General features: G+C 40.1%; 1 protein-coding gene across 1 annotated transcript; it reads right to left on the bottom strand.

The window, feature by feature from the left end:
- Nucleotides 1-2408: 2408 nt before the first annotated feature.
- LOC144528147 (nectin-3-like protein) lies at nt 2409-17801 on the bottom strand. Its single transcript, XM_078266618.1, has 6 exons — nt 17681-17801; nt 9531-9878; nt 8244-8543; nt 6837-6954; nt 6276-6427; nt 2409-3499 (listed from the first exon to the last, which is right to left on the bottom strand). The coding sequence occupies exons 1-6, from the start codon at nt 17757-17759 to the stop codon at nt 2829-2831; spliced, it is 1668 nt and encodes a 555-aa protein (XP_078122744.1). The 5' UTR covers nt 17760-17801; the 3' UTR covers nt 2409-2828.

Below are 17801 nucleotides of genomic sequence, written 5' to 3'. Positions count from 1 at the left end.
ATCTAATAATGCAGATAGTTTAAGATTAACCCAGGCTTTTCAAATTTACACAGATTTCATTACATCCACTTCAATCCAATAAAAAGGTGGATGGAAATTTTGTGTACACATTGCATTAAAGACATTTTCCAGAAACACTGTGGGTTTCTTTGGGTGATGTTTTTCATTGGAACTACATTCTACCAAAGAAATAGTGTGTTCTGTAGAATATCCAGAGTGTAGTAGGCAACAGATACCAAAACTTTCTGTACACCACTAGTGGTAATTGAGGAATTATGTTAATGTAATTGCAAATGAACTAAAACGTAAAGGTACTTATTAGAATGGTGTACTGCACATCGTTTGAAACAACAGTTGAAACAACACAAACTGCAGTATGGGGGTCATTTTCTCGGTTTGCAAGTTACAGTGGCACATTATCAAATCTCACTATGAGAATTGCAGCCTATTCACTGCACAAAATTCACACTCCGACAAAAAAGTAGCGAGGGTTCATAACAATATAACTAATTCCCATTTTGACGACTGTTACTGTAATATTAAAGTGGCCTAAAGCATCTTTTCACTTCTATTTCAGGCTACAAGACCCTGCTTACAACAGTGATACATTTTATATAAGCTTATAATCAGTTGTTAGATAGTCAGCAATACTTATGTGCGACTGTCATCATATTTATACATACAAGTTCAAATATTTGGCATCTTGCAGCAAATATTGTATAGGTGACCATACTACTAAAGTTGGCATGTAATCACAAACACTAGTGTACATGAAATAAATTGTTAAGTCTCCTCCATGCTGTTTGGTAAATAGGTGCGTGTGCCAAAAGATTGTATCTGTGTGTATTTGATCACGTACAAAAACTGAAATGTATCTTTAAATCTAAAGTAACTAAGTAACTAAAGTAGCTTTATCCAACACCTAAACTATTGGGGCCACAGCCCAATGACACGGACATGTAAATTCCTCAGTTCAATCACAGTACTTGGTAAGTCCTGCAACGTTTTAGAGTCTTGATTAGCAATAAAATGTGGCTGGTTACATATGAATACAGATTCACTTGTAAACCTAGCCAGAAATTAATTTTGAGAAAAAAGTGTTTTATAAATATTCAAAGGATAATTATGAATGAACGCTTTAATGATCAGTGCAACAAAATATTGTCTGTCACATCTGGCGAGTAAGCACTGCACTGCGGCTTTGATAACCACAGGCGACAGTGACAGCACATCCATCACAGATGACCTGATTTGTCTACATAATGTATTATTTTACTGTCATAATACTGGTAGTTATAATAAATGCTTAAAAAAAGACGACAACTGGTGAACATGATTAGTGTGCAGTTGCACACATGGATATGCAACAATAAGCCTTAATGCCTCAGATTGTGACACAGCCATGTCTTTTTCTAGGAGGAGTAAAATTACTACATCGGGTGTACTGGCTGCACTTTTGAATGAGTTCTTTGTATAACAAAATACTGTGACTAGGAGGCCAGCATATGGTGGCTGCCGTACAGTAGCCTGCTTTCAACAATATCCCTGCTTATAGCACTCTTGAATTTCCAAGAGGCCTGGGTTAGTGCCAGAGTGCAAACTCTCAAACACATCCATTACCATCTGGTAGACGACGGTACAATGTGTTTGTGGCTACATCAAGAGGACAACCAACTTGAAACTCTTCCCAAAAATCAATAAATCACACAAACGTTAACAGAAGTAATATTATTCCAGCTTATCTAACTTGCAGACTTTTGTAGCCAATTTGCATATCGAGGCTTGACTTTTTGATAAACCCAGACTGCTGCTGTGCAAGTGATACATTGCTGGTGCCTCACTCATACAGACATCCCTTCTAGTCCTCCCTCCCTCCTGGGAACAAAAGATGAGCCAAGGTCATACAGCAGAAATGCTCTGAAGGTTCCAACTCTAAGCCATCAGTGTTAAAGGACATTATTAGGACGTCGGTGGTCAAGTCCTCAAGCGCAGAAGTCTCTCATCATTGTAAGTTACATAACAGGTATACCTTTTTAGTAGAAAACAAATGACGTGGTCGTCCATTATAAAGTTTTGCAAAAGGCAGTGCAACACATTTTATGACTATGAATCAGTGTAGAGAGATCAGTCATGAAGTTATTCTGACTTCTAAGTGGGATAATTCCTTTTTTTTTTTTTTTTTAAATTAGCCTACATGCCTCTACTGTGTCCTACTTTTATTTGGAAAAAGGACCTGTAACCCTCTGAATTTAATGGATTTACTTTCCGTCATGGGGTTGTACCATTCTTGAATATCAGCCATCGTATTGAGAGGTCAGAGGTCTTTTAAACAAAACCAGTGTAGGCCATAACACACAAATACAATGTCAGTGTCACATAGCCTGAGAAGGCTGATTTTGTAGAAACAAACCTTTCTTCTACGACAACCATATGTGACCTGTGAGCCTCCAGCGCTTCAACTCAACTGAAAGACATTAGTGATGCTAAATACATTGGCAGTCTATGTAGTAAGGCAGAGACAGCACATACATCATGATCTTTAGTTAGTCTCTACACACACACAAACTAGTGACATGCCGACTTCCGTAGGCATGTAGATGTTGACTGTCAAAGTGGCTGTGCAGTCCACAGTCTTTCTACATCGAGAACAGAAACATCATGTCTCAAGTGTCGACCAGGACGCTTCAACAAAACCAGGGAACTACAGAATTGAGATTAGTAGAAGTGTGCATGTGCGTACAAAAGAGAAATGATGTTTGTTCCTATTTTGATAAATGAAACTTTCTGATTTCTGTCGTATCTCTGCTCCGGGAGGACCAGGTAGCTTGTCAAACGTACCACTCCCTACGCGAGATGACAGACCCGTCTTTGTGAGAGACATAGTCACCCTCGGGCCCGCTATCGTAGCAGTCATCTGAGAGGTAGGGGGAGCCGTTTCCCTGTGGTTTAGGTGAATGAGGGTATCTAGCACATCTGGCCTGCTGTGGACTAGAATACTGTGCGTGTTCACAATGGTGATTCTGCTGATGGCTGTGGTGACTGCTCTCCCTCATTGCCCTAGTGTAGCCATTAGAGGGATACTCCTCTCCGTTGTAGTTGCTAAGGTGACGACGGTCACGCTCAAGTTTGAGCTGGCGGTCGCCCCACTCCTCTCGGTCGTGGTCCTGATGGTGGGAGCTGCTGCCAGCTTTGGTAGGGTGGAGCTCATGCTGCGTGGGGGCTTTCTGGAGGTCATTGGGGCCCAGGTACTGCTTGGTGTAGTAGTTGCCATGGAAGGTTTGCTGTTTCCGTAGGTAACACACGCCAACCAGAGACAGCAGCAGTAGCAGGAACAAGGCCCCGCCCACAGCCCCACCCACTATGGAACCAAGATTACTCTCAGGTAGGGCTTCAAGTGTGGGGGAGCTGAGAAGAACATGTCCCTTATCATCGACTAAGGTGGAGGAGGCAGAGCCAGTTAGGACAGGAGCAGTTATGGTGGAAGGCATGGTGGGAGGATCTAATGGAGGGAAGGAGTGTGAGAGGGGAGTAGAGGGTGGAGGGGAGAGATGAGCAGAGAATGTCATTGCCAACTACATCAGCATTTTACTAAGTAGCGATAGGTTGACTAAAACATCAACTAAACTACCACACACACTAAACTATGGAGCACATACTCGCAGCAGCCTCAGGTTTGCATTGCCAATTCCTCAAAGCTTGAGGTTGCAGTTTTCATTTATTAAATAATGATTTGTAAGTAAAACATACACATCTATTTGGTATAATGGGCTGACATAATTGACATATTAGATGATGGGCAACTGAGAAAGTATTAGTCATTAGTAGGGTCTAAACAGTGCTTCCATTAAAATAAAGACCACAATTACAAAATACTGCACTACATCCCTGGCAAGGTTTTTTAAATTGTCACTACACCATAGTAGTATCCAATATTCTCTCAAGACCAAATCCCACTAGTCACAGTTCAGTAATTACAGATGAAATGGCTCAAATAAGTAATCACTTCCCATTTAAATCTTTACAAAATGTATATATATTCTCTGGTCAAAGCAGGCCACGTTGTCATCAGTTCAATGATTTAACAATTACCATGTAATACAAATATTTTACAGACTGTTCTGCATTCACGTTTGTGTTTCTTGCTAACTAAATCTTATTTGAGTACAGTTTCAGGAATTTAGGCACCATTTTACAGTCAGTTTTCTTTACTTGGCATGAATATACTTGAAAGACAAATATATCTCTGGAAATTTTTAGGCTGAGGAAGGGCAAACAAAAGCTACTGAAGAAATCAAAGACTACTTAATGGAGTATATTGTACACAAGTAACAGAAACAAAGGAACTTGACTGAATGAATTTCTGGGTAATTACAACAGGAGCCTAACATGGAGGGAACAACCAAAAAATGCTTTGATTTAAATTCTACAGTACTCCTTCAGTCTGTATGTTTGCTGTTGGCTTCTCTACTATTATAATCACTTACAGTATTGTAGATGAAGGCTACAGTTTTTCCGACCTACAGAGGCTTCAAACAGCAGCTAGTTGCTAGTCGTCTAGCTTTTACTCAAGCCTGGTTACAGATGCACAATTCTTGTTCATTTCAAACTGGTATTTTAGGAGAGTATTCCCTTGGTGGTATGCCATTTACGATTACTTGGCTCAGTAGGTGACTTCGCCTCACCCAGTATGTTAATTTAGTTTCAAGTGTATTATAGCAACGGCCAGGGATGTTTTTAAACACCACCACCTGTAAGACTTAATGAGCGCAGCTTTGTAACAGGTAATTAATTTCTTGCTTTGTTGTCAGGAGTTTTAGGCTGTTTACCTAACTCCCTTAAACTCCCCGATTTGTGCGACTGTCAGGAAATAAATTCCAATATAAATCAAATTAATAATTGTTGGGTGACTAAAACCCCCTTAAACAAGAGTTTCTCAACCTTGTGGCCAGGATCCTGGGGTCACAGTATGCAGATGGACTTATAGGAGATAAGACTGACATATTGGGCCTAAGTTCAAATAAAAAGGAAATTGGTTGAAAATATATATTTTTATATTTATTTATATCTACACTCATTGGGTGACCAAGAGACTAGAAACCCCTCTCTCACAACAGTCGTGATCAATATTACCTTTGTGGAAGTCACTGCAGTTTAGTTGGCTTTCTTTAGGATGGACAAAACAAACAACTGCCTGAAAAATGAGCAGTGGCTTAAATGAAAAGCTTAAAGATTTAAAAACCTATTATGCAAGTATAATGACGCATTGCCACTATTACACCATGCCATCATTAGTACCCCAAACTTGAACTGGAATAGGCCCACAAAACAGAAAAGCCAAAAGCCATAATCAGACCGAGCTAAAGTAATGGAAAGAATCTGAGTCTCAAAGCTTTAATGGTGCTGCAAAATTGCTCTGCCACTTTAAACTCTGTGCCAGGCCAGATGTGAGGAAAAGATTCACATAGGAGAGATGACATGAACCCGAAGGTTTATAGGCTCTAAGTATATGAATCGTACAACTCCATGCAGAGGCAGTGAACTGACACATGTGAGCACACCAACACATACAACAAAGAGTACACCAACATGTGTAAGCTTCCGCACACCCGTACAGGTCCTCTCAAAGGAAAATGAAATATGGATGATAAATAATAAATAGGAGTTGAAAAGAAGTAGTTAATGTTTTATGAATCTGGGACATCATCTCACAGTAAGGCTGCAGGCTTTTGCCTCTTACTGCATGACACATGCAGAAATAAAAGAAACACAGAAAGGAAGCGAGAGAGATGTAAAAGAAAAATCACATCATAATCAGAACTTCATTCAGGAAGAGAGCTTCCACCGACAAAACAGATTTTGTGAAACCAGAGGAACATGCTTATCATACACAACAGTGAGACACTTAGATGCCAAGCCAAGAGGACAGAGCAGAAGCAGTACACTGCACTCTAAAGGTCTTAAAATATTTGCAGCTGTTTGGCTCAGGAACTCCCCTTTTGAACATCTGGAGACCTAATGTTAATCAAGGCTAATTACCATGCAATTAAGACTTAATGTAAAGGTCAAATATTATCAGTGCCAACACACTTAACCAGGGGTAAATGCTTGGACTGTCAGTACAGAATGGGTGAGAGTGATACAGTGTCACATTTCAGCTTGAAGGACAATGTCACAGGCAGTGATACCCTCTATGACGTCCGTGCACGCACAGGGCTTCCTAAGGGAGGAGAGGGCAATAGGAATCAGCTGTGTTCCGGTGTGTAAACTCAGCTCACCTTGTATGAGAATGCGCACATCCCGACTGCGGAGGTTGATGTCATTGGCAACCTCACACCTGTAAACTCCAGAGTCATTCCGCTGGAGGGGACGCAGGAAGAGCAAAGTGCTGTTCATTATATTCACCCCTTCTGGCATTTCACTGTCCAATCTATGATGCACAAGAGACACAAACATTTAGACACACCTACAACAACTATGCTGTTATGTAACCATGCACATGTGACATTTTATGTACACTATATGATACATGATGATTTTAAGGTTTTGGATGAGTAAAAGATATTTGAAAATATTTGAAAAGTGAAGCTAACTAATTACCCTTCAGTTGCTAATCTTCGATTTAGCCTACAGAAGTCTAAAAACGGCATTTTAGGTTTACTGAGCAGTAGGTTTCTACTGGCAACAAGCTACAACTCAAGTGTTTTGGGTAGATCCTTTGCTAAAGATTGAAAGAATTAATCTTAATACTTAATCTAATATTTTTGGGAAAACGTTTTTGGCCTGTTGGGTCAACTCATAAGCGAAAAGAAAAATGTCATCCACACAGATACACCCACCTGATCCATCTGAAGTGATTAGCCGGTGGGTTTGCGTTGGCTTGGCACGTCATTTGCACATTTTCCCGACCCACATACCAGTCTCCATCATAGCCCACAACGGAGATATCAGGAGCAACTACAAAGAAAGAGAGAGGGAAAAAACTAAAATAATTTAGATATCACTAAAACCTGGCCAGAAACTTAAACAACCTTAGAAAACAGCATTCAACTGCACAGGCTGACCATTTCGGCTCTGTTTTACCATAACAAGGTACATGGTATACACCAAGGTCAATTTTCATATATTTAAAATATTTCTGCTGTGTTGTATTGATAGTTCTAGCATAGACTGTTTTTTACATTAGCAAACATATGCAAGGTGACCGTTTGCATGGTTTGTGTGCAGCATTATATGGAGTCTGAGGTCAGTCATGGCCTCGAGACATGAGCCTGTGTCCTTCAAATATGCATTAAGGTGTTTCGTAATCTATGAAAACAAAGTACAGTGTACAGAGAGTCATGACTCGCCATTTTATAATGGTTTTCGCAATTTTAAACAAAATCTTCAACACCATTCCCCAACTGGGGGTCCAGTTTTCATGTTTTTTTCAGCTACATAATGTTTGCTATTCTTTGGTTTCTTTTCTGCTGTATCATACATTGAATAAACATAAAAGCCTTTGTAGCCGCCATCAGTTAAATGCATCTGTTGAACAAAAATTCAAGGGGGTAATTTCACCCCTTTCACCAGTCTATTTGCAGCTGCTCCGCAGACACCTATTAGTGCCCCACAAAGTCCAGACATGTGCTCTAACATCTATGGCGGCTTACTGACAGAAGACATTTTCACTTTTGACAGTTTAGGGGCACACACGGACATGTGCTGAAAAAGAAAAAGATACAGAAAATTCAAGGAAAACACCAAGGACAGCCTCTCTTAAACCATAATTAATACCTGTAAGGAACCTGCATGGATCGTCCTTGATTTTGATCTATGTCAATTCAGCTGTTTTCAAAAGTGAATTGTTGTTGAAGTGCTTTAAATAAATCAAACTTCAACACTGACAAGGCCAAGCATCATCAACTAACTACTGTTGGAAATCAAATACTTTTAAGATTATCCGCCTGTACTTTCTTCTCAATACAGTGTTTAACTGTGGAAAGTAAAGGAAATCAATACTTGTCCCCCTTCAATTGACAGATGGGAGCCTTCACTTGGGCCTAAAAGATTCCCTCATTTTATAATGTAGACTCTACTGCATCCTTTAATCTACTCAGGTTAGGCCTGCAGTTTATTCTGGCCTTAAAAAATACCCTAATAAGTCTTACAGCAGGACAGACTCAATAGAAATCAACATATTTACTATAAGGCCATCTTTCAGCTGTTCATATGTTAACCCAAATAGCCACTCATAAGACACCCACACTGCACATTGAGCTGGTAGGGGATCCTGAAGTCACTCTGCAGAGCCGGGTGGCGGACCACACATGTGAGTGTGTGGCCCTGGATGTGACGTGTGGGCTGCCAGAGGTAGCTCACTTGTGTGCTGGTTGTGCCGTTGGCTTCGTCAAATAGCTGCACTTCTGACTGGCCAAAAAGGTTGGACTCCCAGGACACCTCAGCAGGGGGCCGGGCCCGCTCAGCAATACAGGTGGCCACCACAGTATCATTGCCACCGTCGATCAGGGCCGTTGAACCTGCAGACACGTAGACTTTCGGCTCCACTGTGATTCAGAGCAAAGGAAAGGGGGGAAAAAACAAAGAGTTGACACACACACAGTTTTTTTTTAAAACCCTTCTGAGGTTATTGTACTGAGTTAATCGCAGTGTTTGAAAGGTTTACATCTCACACACACGCCCGCGGCGTTAAGTTCTGGATGCTGAGATGGTGCCTCTGCAACATTTGCAGCCCACAAAGGAAAAGGCCACATACAATATTAAATTAATTTAAGTGTTTACAAAATACAGTAACGTGAGCCATTTAAATTAGCTGGATACATGGTTAAATGTAATTTGCTCTTAGCAGTGAATCGCTGTATTGCTTCGTCTATAGCAATCCTCTCACGTCGGTCCCACAATGTCCCAGTAGGTGAGTAAATGCCGTCAACATATTCTTTGTACATCTTTACAATCATCTGCTTGGTTCTTAAAATTGAATCTTGTTGCACAATCCAAATTTTCTTCAACTTGCCATTTTCAACACCTAGCTTGCTAGCTCGAAGTTTGTCGTTTCCCGTAGCGAAGGGATTTTGAGAACGGCAAAACACAGAGAGCGGAACATCCGGCACGCCAGCCAAGCGCCATATGTCAGGCTTTATCCTGGAAATGTACTTCGATTGATTCAGACTAAATATAAATCCATATACTGTTACTTTATAGCCTATTTCTCACGTAAAATCTTTTCAGAAACATATTTTAGTGCACTAAACTATGGACGAGCTTGATGAGCTCGCATTCATCACCCACCAGCGGATGGGTTTGTTGGTCCGGTGCGGCGCAATGCATTCTGGTAGATGTAGGTTTTAAAATATTAAGTTACTGTCAAAGCAGAACTCTATATAAACTATATCCATAGTTTATATAGATTTGATAAATACTCCATATCCAATCACGTAATCGATTAATTGACTAATTGTTTCAGCTGTACTTGACATTACCTACAAGACTTGTTACATAGAAGAACACACATGCGTGCAAATATACATACTTACCGAGTACATTGACAGTAGTGGAGGCTTGAGTGTTTCCTAGAGGAAATGTGGCAACTTTACAGGTATAGATCCCGACGTCAGCAAAGCCTACGTTTCCCAGGACAATGGTGGCATCATGCGAGGAAGGTGAGCGAAAATACAAGCGATGAATAAACTCTGGAGGGATAGAGATGCCATACCGTGGGTTGTAGACAGCCACTGTGACAGAGCCTGAAGGCAGACGGCGCTCCCAGGAACTCTGAGTAAGAGTAAGGTTTGTGCCCACCTCCACTCTGCACTCTAATGTCACATTCTTCCCCAGCACAGCATTCACCCTCTGAGGCACCAACACCTGACTGCCCCAAACACCTGCCAGAGACACAAAAACAAGACTTTAACCACATACAATCATGTTCATTTGCAAACAGGTTTGGATAATATAACACCATTTATTTAAAAAAAAAACTGTTGGAGTTAAAAGCACTTACAATGCTTACTGTTGAATTATTAGCTATCTTGAGGCCTTTAAAAAAATGAGAATCTAGATAATTGCTAGTCCTACTTTTATTCTTGCAAATGGAAAGGGTTTTGAAACCAAAACCAGTACTTTTTATAAATTACACAAGTGAATAAATCTCACCTTGTATGGACATATGAACTGAAACAATAAGTCGATCTATGAAAAAAATGAATCAAGCAATACATTTGACGATCAATTAGGCTAATTATTGCAGTCATTTAATAAAGCAAAAATGGCAACACTTTTATATATTATAAAGTATTCAGTTCAAACTCTGGAATTAGTGCATTTTTAGCATTTGTTATTGAAGATGACTTAAATGGTAATTTCATTATCAAAATTGTTGCTGATTATTTTCTGTCGATCCACTAACTGATTATCGACTAATTGTTGCAGCTTCTTTAATCTTTAAATCTTTAAAATGTTGTTGGGTTTCGGTGTGGTCGGACTAAACACACCTTAAGTCACAGTCTAAAGTCACATTGAGCTCCTAGAACTTGTGTCAGAACTTTGACATTTCATAGACTTAACGATCTATTGAATCCAAAAATAATCAAAAAAATGAATCTATGAGGAAAAACATTGCTTGTAATTGACATGGCAGACAATTCCCTTTTCAGGATGACAATAAATACATTGCTTTATCCTACTCAATAGCACAGATTTGCCAATAAAAAAATGTCAGATGGGATTATGAGAGCGGACGAGTCATCAACCTTATACTGAGTGCCAAATCAAGAACACCATGATAGCATCAGTGAGTGAAGAGTATTTTCAATGTTACCTCTGACATCTGTGGGTATCAGACTGGAATCAAAGCTTGATACGACCACAGCAGGCGTTGGGCTTTTCAACAAATAAGACACAGCTGACTGAGTGATCCATTGATGAATTTGTTTCATCTCTACATCTTTCCTCCTCCTGACCTGAATTCAGGAATTAAAAGCAGGCTGTCTATATGTCCTTTGTCCAAATATAACTACCCTATGCACTCAGTCACTGGTACTTGTCAGAAATGTGGCATGTCTCAAAAGCAGAGAGCTCAACGTCATGTTGAGGAAAGTCAGAGGGATATGAAGAGAAGAGAACAGACTGAGACCGACAGAAAAAATGGGAAGAGATATGCATACACGACAAATGACATCATCGCTGAGAGAGGAAAAAGAGGGCTGTGAGTGAGGAGAGGTGAGAGCAAAGTCACGTATGAAACAAGTGAGAGGAAATTATCACCAGGATTCCAGTAAACAAAAAACTGTGGAATTACATTACTGATTTAGAAAAGACAATACAGTATAGCACTGCTCAACTGCCAAAGCCCTCAACCAGATCACTAATTGCAACAAGCTGCCAGCAGGAAGACATCATCATAAATCAAAACCTTCTGCGCTGCTTGGCAACTGACTCCAAAAATTCTATTGTTGTTTTGCCAAAAACAGCTCTCTTTTTGGCCAATCTCCCTCTCAAAGGAAGAAGAAAATGTCCCTACCCCTAAAGTATGACGTACAAATGACTAATTTCTGAGGACGCTGTACTTATTTGACAGTTTGTATTTTTCCCTTATGTTTAATTCTCAGGATATAGGTTATTTAAAAAAGGTAAGACATTAGGATAATGACTAAAGGAAAATATGTAATGATTGACACAGCATTTTTTTTAAACATTGTATATGTTGGCCCAGATGGGGCTGTAAATAAATATGTAAAATTTAAGCCAAAAGTTAAATTGTGCATATCAAATTTTGATTGCATATTTTGTTGTTATTGAGCAGGTATAATGAGTCACCTTATCCCTCATGAAGGGAAAGGGCAGCAGATATTAGTGCAACAGTGGGGGGGATGTTTAGCTGTGGCTTGTGGATGCACTATTTCTGATTTGATGTGCTATTTAGGGCTATGCATTGACACACACGTGATAGGGACAAACTCCACAGTCGTCATTCTGTGCAAAAATGCATTCCAAACTTTAGCTGAAAAAGATATGAGAGTTTAGTAGTCTGAGTTAGCCAAATCAAGTGGGCATCATCCAAAGTTGCAGTCCTTTTAGTACAGAATTCCCTCTGTGTTTCACAGTGCCACTGGCCAATTTCAGTGTCACAGAGGGAACACAAAGTAGGTATTCTGTACTTAAAAGACTGCAACTTTGGATGATACCCACTTGATTTGGCTCAGACTGTGTCAACTTGAGTGTATTTTTGCACAAAACAAGAACTATGGATTTTGTCTCCCATCACGCCTATTGAAATCATGGTAGGAAGGGATCTTTTAATTGCCCGAGATTACAGCAAGGAAAAACGGTTTAAATGTGTGTATGAACACCTGATTATTGTTTTAAGACAGACTTGAACAAATGTGAAGCTATCCTTTAATCCAAAACACAAGTCAAGCTTGCTAAGCAGTGATACCCTTTCAATTCCACTGGTGAATCCAATACAGTTAAAAAAAAAATATAGCGATTTCAGGGCTGTTTCATTTTAAACCAAAATGATCTTACTTTTTAACAAAAAAGGTCAACCTCTGTAGGGATCATTTCCATAATGTTGTCAGACACTTAGAATTATAATCTAAGCATGTCAGTGGCAAAACAAGCACTTTTAGTGGACGTGATTTGAAGGTGCGCAATTGCATTAATGTTTCAATGCAGCTCGTTTCGTCGCTGCTGACTGCAGTAGTCTTGTTTAGTACTGGAACAAGTTCATAAACTGTTGCTCCGAGTCTCCTAGACACTAAAACATAGGAAAATAGGGTTGAAAAAATACAGAAGTTACCCTTTTAAATCCTTAAATATGAATCAGATATTTAAGTAAGAAATCAGAGTTAAAAAAAACAACTATTGGGCTTAAAAAAACTTTGTTATTCTGTTGGCAAATGTTTTTCAAACTGTTGCATCATATTTCTTCAAAGTATTACACATAAATTAGTCATTGTCTGCACTACAAAATAGCAAAGTTTTCACCTAAATATTACTGGGAGTTCATCATTGCTTGCAGAGCTGTGTTGGATGCCATCTGAAGCAAGTCTCTGTCAAACCAAACTAAAACAAGGCTACACTTTGAGCCACCAGTTAAACAGCCTTGCTAAAAGATATGGAGGCATTCCTTCCTTAAAGTGGCTATGAGGAACTTCACTACTACTACTGTACAATTTACTGTAAGTGAGCCTCTCCCTCAAGTTGTAAACTGATTTTCTGGCTTATGCATTTGTCATGATAAGGCTGGATGGCCAAAAAAAAAAAGCATTTTCCCTGCACTGCATATGAAATGGGAGAGGTATAGGGACTCTATTAAATTTTTATTGGTGACATGACGACAACCTTACATAAGCGTGCCCTCGTTTTCTCCAACTCAGAATAAAAAAGTGATGAGAATAAGGGCAAAGTCTATTTGATGTTATATGCAGCCTATCTTGACATAGCAATACGAATGTTTTCACTCTTCTTTCAGAGACCAAGAAAGAAACGTCTTTAAGTCCTTACAATCCTTAAAGACGGCACACACACACACACACACACACACACACACACACACACACACCCCCTCTCCTGGGGACATTCTGCTGCTCGTTCTCACTTTAGTCAATATTACCTTCACATGCACCACTTATGTGGCAGCAACTGTATTAATATGTGTGTCTTGCCAGAGGGCAGCATGTCTTGTTAAAAATGAAAAGCAGAACATAAATGGTGATGGTGTTAGGGTGGCAGTGGCAGAGCCAGCTTTATAGAGCAGGTCAGAAAAGGTTGTATGATCATTTGACAGTCTGACTTATCAGACCTTCAAATCAACTTTTTGGCTTGATCGAGTTGCACAAAAGGCACATATACACAAGGGATATGCAATCTGCATTTCTAGCCGACTGCAGAAGGCAGTAATGCCAACGAGTAGGCACACTAATCATTTCTACTACATGAAGTGTTTTATGGTAGTGTTTTTAAAATGTGAGTTAGGCCTTGAATCTGCATTATTTTTGATATTACCATCAAATTTAATGATTGTAAACAAATCACACATAGTGATAATGTTATGAAGAATGAGTACCAGCTTTTCAGCCTGTGCTAGCTAACCATTTGTCTATTGTTTCAAGGCAAGCACATTTATATATGGTTTAATCTGAGCTGTTCTCATTAACCCCTGTAAAACATCCAAATGCTAGATGCTGGCATTGCTCCTAAGGATGTTAATGACGATTAATCAGAAATATATTAACCAATAATGCAGAAAACGAGGAACTCCAAAAAGGTGTATTCGATTTGCTGTAGCATGTGGTTGGGCCACTGGGTAAAGCCTCTTTCCTAAAAGGTCCAATGTGTAGGAAGTTCTCCCATCTAGCACTGAGATCATATATCACAATCAACTCTCTCGCGCAACGCAGTTCTAAGTACGTATTACAGCTACGGTAGCCTTCACGCTTCAAAAAGCCGGTCTCTTGCTCTTTTCAATATCCTTTTTCTTTTTCTGGGTGAAGAAGAAGACTCCTGTTCCTGAAATTTGGATTTTGAATACGTGTGGTCCTCCATGTTTCCTTCTTCAAACTTGCCGGGGCTGGGAAGCTACGATACCCATTAGCAGCACCTGTGAGTTTATCATGTGACAGCGAAAACACAAAAGGCGGAGCAGTATGTCCTGTATGTCCCTTACCGGCTAACGTATTTCAAGATGGCGCATGAATATGGAGCGAAATTTCAAGCCAAAAGGAATACTTGGAATTGATGGTGGTGGTAAATATTCATGAAAAAGGACAAGTTTGTGAACGGACAACACAGATTTTGATAATGAACAACTAAACACGTTACACACTGGACCTTTAAATGAGACGGAGGTGTGTTTGGTGACCCCCCTGAAGGGGCACGCAAACTGTAGACTGTTGCTCTGCTCACTAAGGCAGTCCTATTGATGAATTCTGAAGCAGAAAGTTGTAAAAATTGTTGTTGCTTGGTGGCTGTGCGGTTTAGCTATCTATGGCTCATGCTCACGCTAAACTGGCATCTTGAAAAGAAGCAGCTGCTCGGTAAATGCAGGTTGAGAGCTGACTTTCAGACAGCAGCACTCCAATTACACATGCTTCCAACTAAATCAACAACGATACATCACTCCATCCTGTACATCAGGTCTGCAAACAGGAGCTCCGCAATTTTAAATGAAGTCATTATTTTGTGTTCTTTAGTTTATCATTCAAGTAGTCTATACCCACGACGTTCCACTTTTTTTTGGGGATTGCTACCGTGCCACCGGATATTCCGCCGGATGTCACTCCTTACGGCCAGATGTCCGTTACCTTCTGCTTTCTTTGTGTTGTCATTTTAAACACGGCCACCTTTCGAGGACTATGGTTACCTGCTCCTCAGATCTCTGCAGGGTAAATCCAGACAGCTAGCTAGACTGTGTCCAATCTGAGTTCTCTATTGCACGGCACCGTGGTCTCTATCCAGCGCTTAGCACCGCCCAAGACGACTGTGATTGGTTTAAAGAAAAGCCAATAAACCAGAGCAGGTTTTTCTTCCATCCCAGAATGCTGTGTGGACTATCCAGACCCTAAGTAACTTGGCGTTTACTTGTTTTTTAAACTCTTAATGGAACGACAGCCTACTCTGATTTTGCGTCGAACATAGGTCAGTGGGTTTTTTTTTTTTTTTTAATGGAAAAACATCCATTGAATTTCATAAATTCTTAATGATTAATCAATAATTCCTTGTTAAGGCAGCCGACTATCGATAAAAGAAATTTGCATCCCTAGTTGTCCAAGTGCGCTGGATGTGTAAGCAGGAAATTGTTTGCTAAAATAACAACTTTGGAAGCTGAAGATATTGTGTGCATCTGTCAGCTAAGCTTATTTTGATTTGAAAAGCTTGTTTGTTCCTCTTTAAGGTTAAGACATGTATTAGCCGTGAGGGTGTGTGTGTATCTATTCTGCATTTTTTTTTTTAAAAGCACAAGGTCAAACTCCTCATTGAAATGTACAGCAGACTTAAACAGAAGGCAGACAAATGGGCACCTGTCTCTGCTCCTTAACTTGAACTCTCTGAAGGAAGTAAAATGTCTTTAGGAATGGACTTTGGGATCCTGGTAACATGACAGAACATGCAGTACATTACTAATGTAACAGAGGGTGTCTGGGTCACTCTGCTCGTGTCTCGCATCAAGTGTTTAACAAAAGAGTATGGATCCGTCCATGGGTTCAGTCCTAGTATAGTAGCCCAGAGCTTCTCTTCTCAGCACACTGTCGAGTGGCAAGAGAAGCCCACTACAACATAAAGCAATTGTATAGTGCTGGGTACACAAGCATCCTGGCAATACAACCGCTTCTTTTTCATTGGGCAATGGATAGAGCTACTGATGAGACACTGATGTGCAATGCTGCTCTGATGTGATGCGATTATGTTATGGAGCCCATTTTGCTATCCTATATATTCCATACATGTGAGCTTTATGGCTTAAATACAGCCAATGTTGAGTAAAAAAATAAAGAAACCACTTTGCAAGATAATACAATCCAACAGCCCTGCAACAAACTGTAAAATTTAGTTGAGAGTTGAGTTGACTCTGCAGTGGTTTTTGAATGTAGTTTGTGGTGGTGGTGCATATAACTGAAAATGTTCTAGTCAACATATTAGGGGTTGTTTTCCTACCTTTAGATAAAGCAAGAGAAATATATTAAAGAGAACAACGTAGGGACAGACAAACTGTCTGGCCTGATTTACACATTGGTCAGTGATGGCGTACCTGCCTGCAAAGGCAGGATACTCAACTATTGATTGTCTCTGAGCAAAGCAAAGTTTTACATTTGGTGTGAATTTAAATTTTCCCAAACAAGGTATTTTGTTCAGGGAGTCTTTAGCCTGGTTGTGTGCGTCACACTTAATAAAAGCTTTTCATTATACTTGTATATTGAAAACACTTAATTAACTATTAGGCTAACATTTGACCTTTGTGGTGGCACATTCAGTCATACATTTTCACTGGTTTATTTTTAACGCATGTGCTAACTTGAAAGTAATATAGGGGAGAGTTTGGAGACAGAGTTAGAGCTCAATTGTAGTATCCTTGCTTTTAGAGTTGTAATACAGCAGTAGCACTAACGTTACAGCACTAGGCACAAAGTTGGCGTGTTTCATGGTGGGGTTAGTAAATTGCTCACCCCTTGATTAAACCCATAATGAGTTTCTGGCTTTACTGTAGGCACATGGTGGCTGACCCTCATCCCGAGCTGAGAAGTACTGACATTTAGGATGGTTTCCTCTAATGCTGTAATGGCAAATGTTTCTGGAGCTAATATGGCTGCCACTGAATCTGCAATGACCCATGTGTAGGTTGGGTATAGATAACTGAATATTACTGCCTGTCGCCTCCTCGGCGGTTTCTATGGACTGTTTCTATGGCAGCCTCGGGTCGCACCATCATCCGCGGCGGTAGCGATGGTTAGCTAGTCACTCCGAAGCGTTGAAGTGAACTTGTAACCAAGTTTCCTTTGGTCTTTAAATGACACCTGCTTAACTTGCTAAACTTGCAACTTCAAATGCCCCACACGTAAAGCACACGGCGGTAGCTAGTTTTGCCGACTCGTTCGCTGAGATTTCTGCATGGTTTCGGCTCTTTCCCAAAACTTCTGTGTAACGTTAATAGAACAAATACAACTACCATACAAAATTCCTGACTCACCTGTAATACTGCACAAAAGGTGAAATAAAGCGACCCTGCCCTGCTGTCCAAGGTAACTCCGGTGATAAGACGGTAACATTTTCAAAATCAGTGCAGTCTCCTGCTACAGGACCCAAGCGTA

Source organism: Sander vitreus, chromosome 13, assembly GCF_031162955.1.
Source record: "Sander vitreus isolate 19-12246 chromosome 13, sanVit1, whole genome shotgun sequence".
NCBI lineage: Eukaryota > Metazoa > Chordata > Actinopteri > Perciformes > Percidae > Sander > Sander vitreus.
This window is presented reverse-complemented; position numbering and strand designations above follow the sequence as displayed.

Excerpts from the sequence above, each read along its gene's own strand:
- LOC144528147 (XM_078266618.1), bottom strand. The coding sequence starts at position 17,759 with ATGTTACCGTCTTATCACCGGAGTTACCTTGGACAGCAGGGCAGGGTC. Across the intron at positions 8,544-9,530 it reads CACTACTGTCAATGTACTCG|TGGAGCCGAAAGTCTACGTG; the intron begins GTAAGTATGTAT and ends TCTGAATCACAG. Across the intron at positions 6,428-6,836 it reads AATCACTTCAGATGGATCAG|ATTGGACAGTGAAATGCCAG; the intron begins GTGGGTGTATCT and ends TGTGCATCATAG.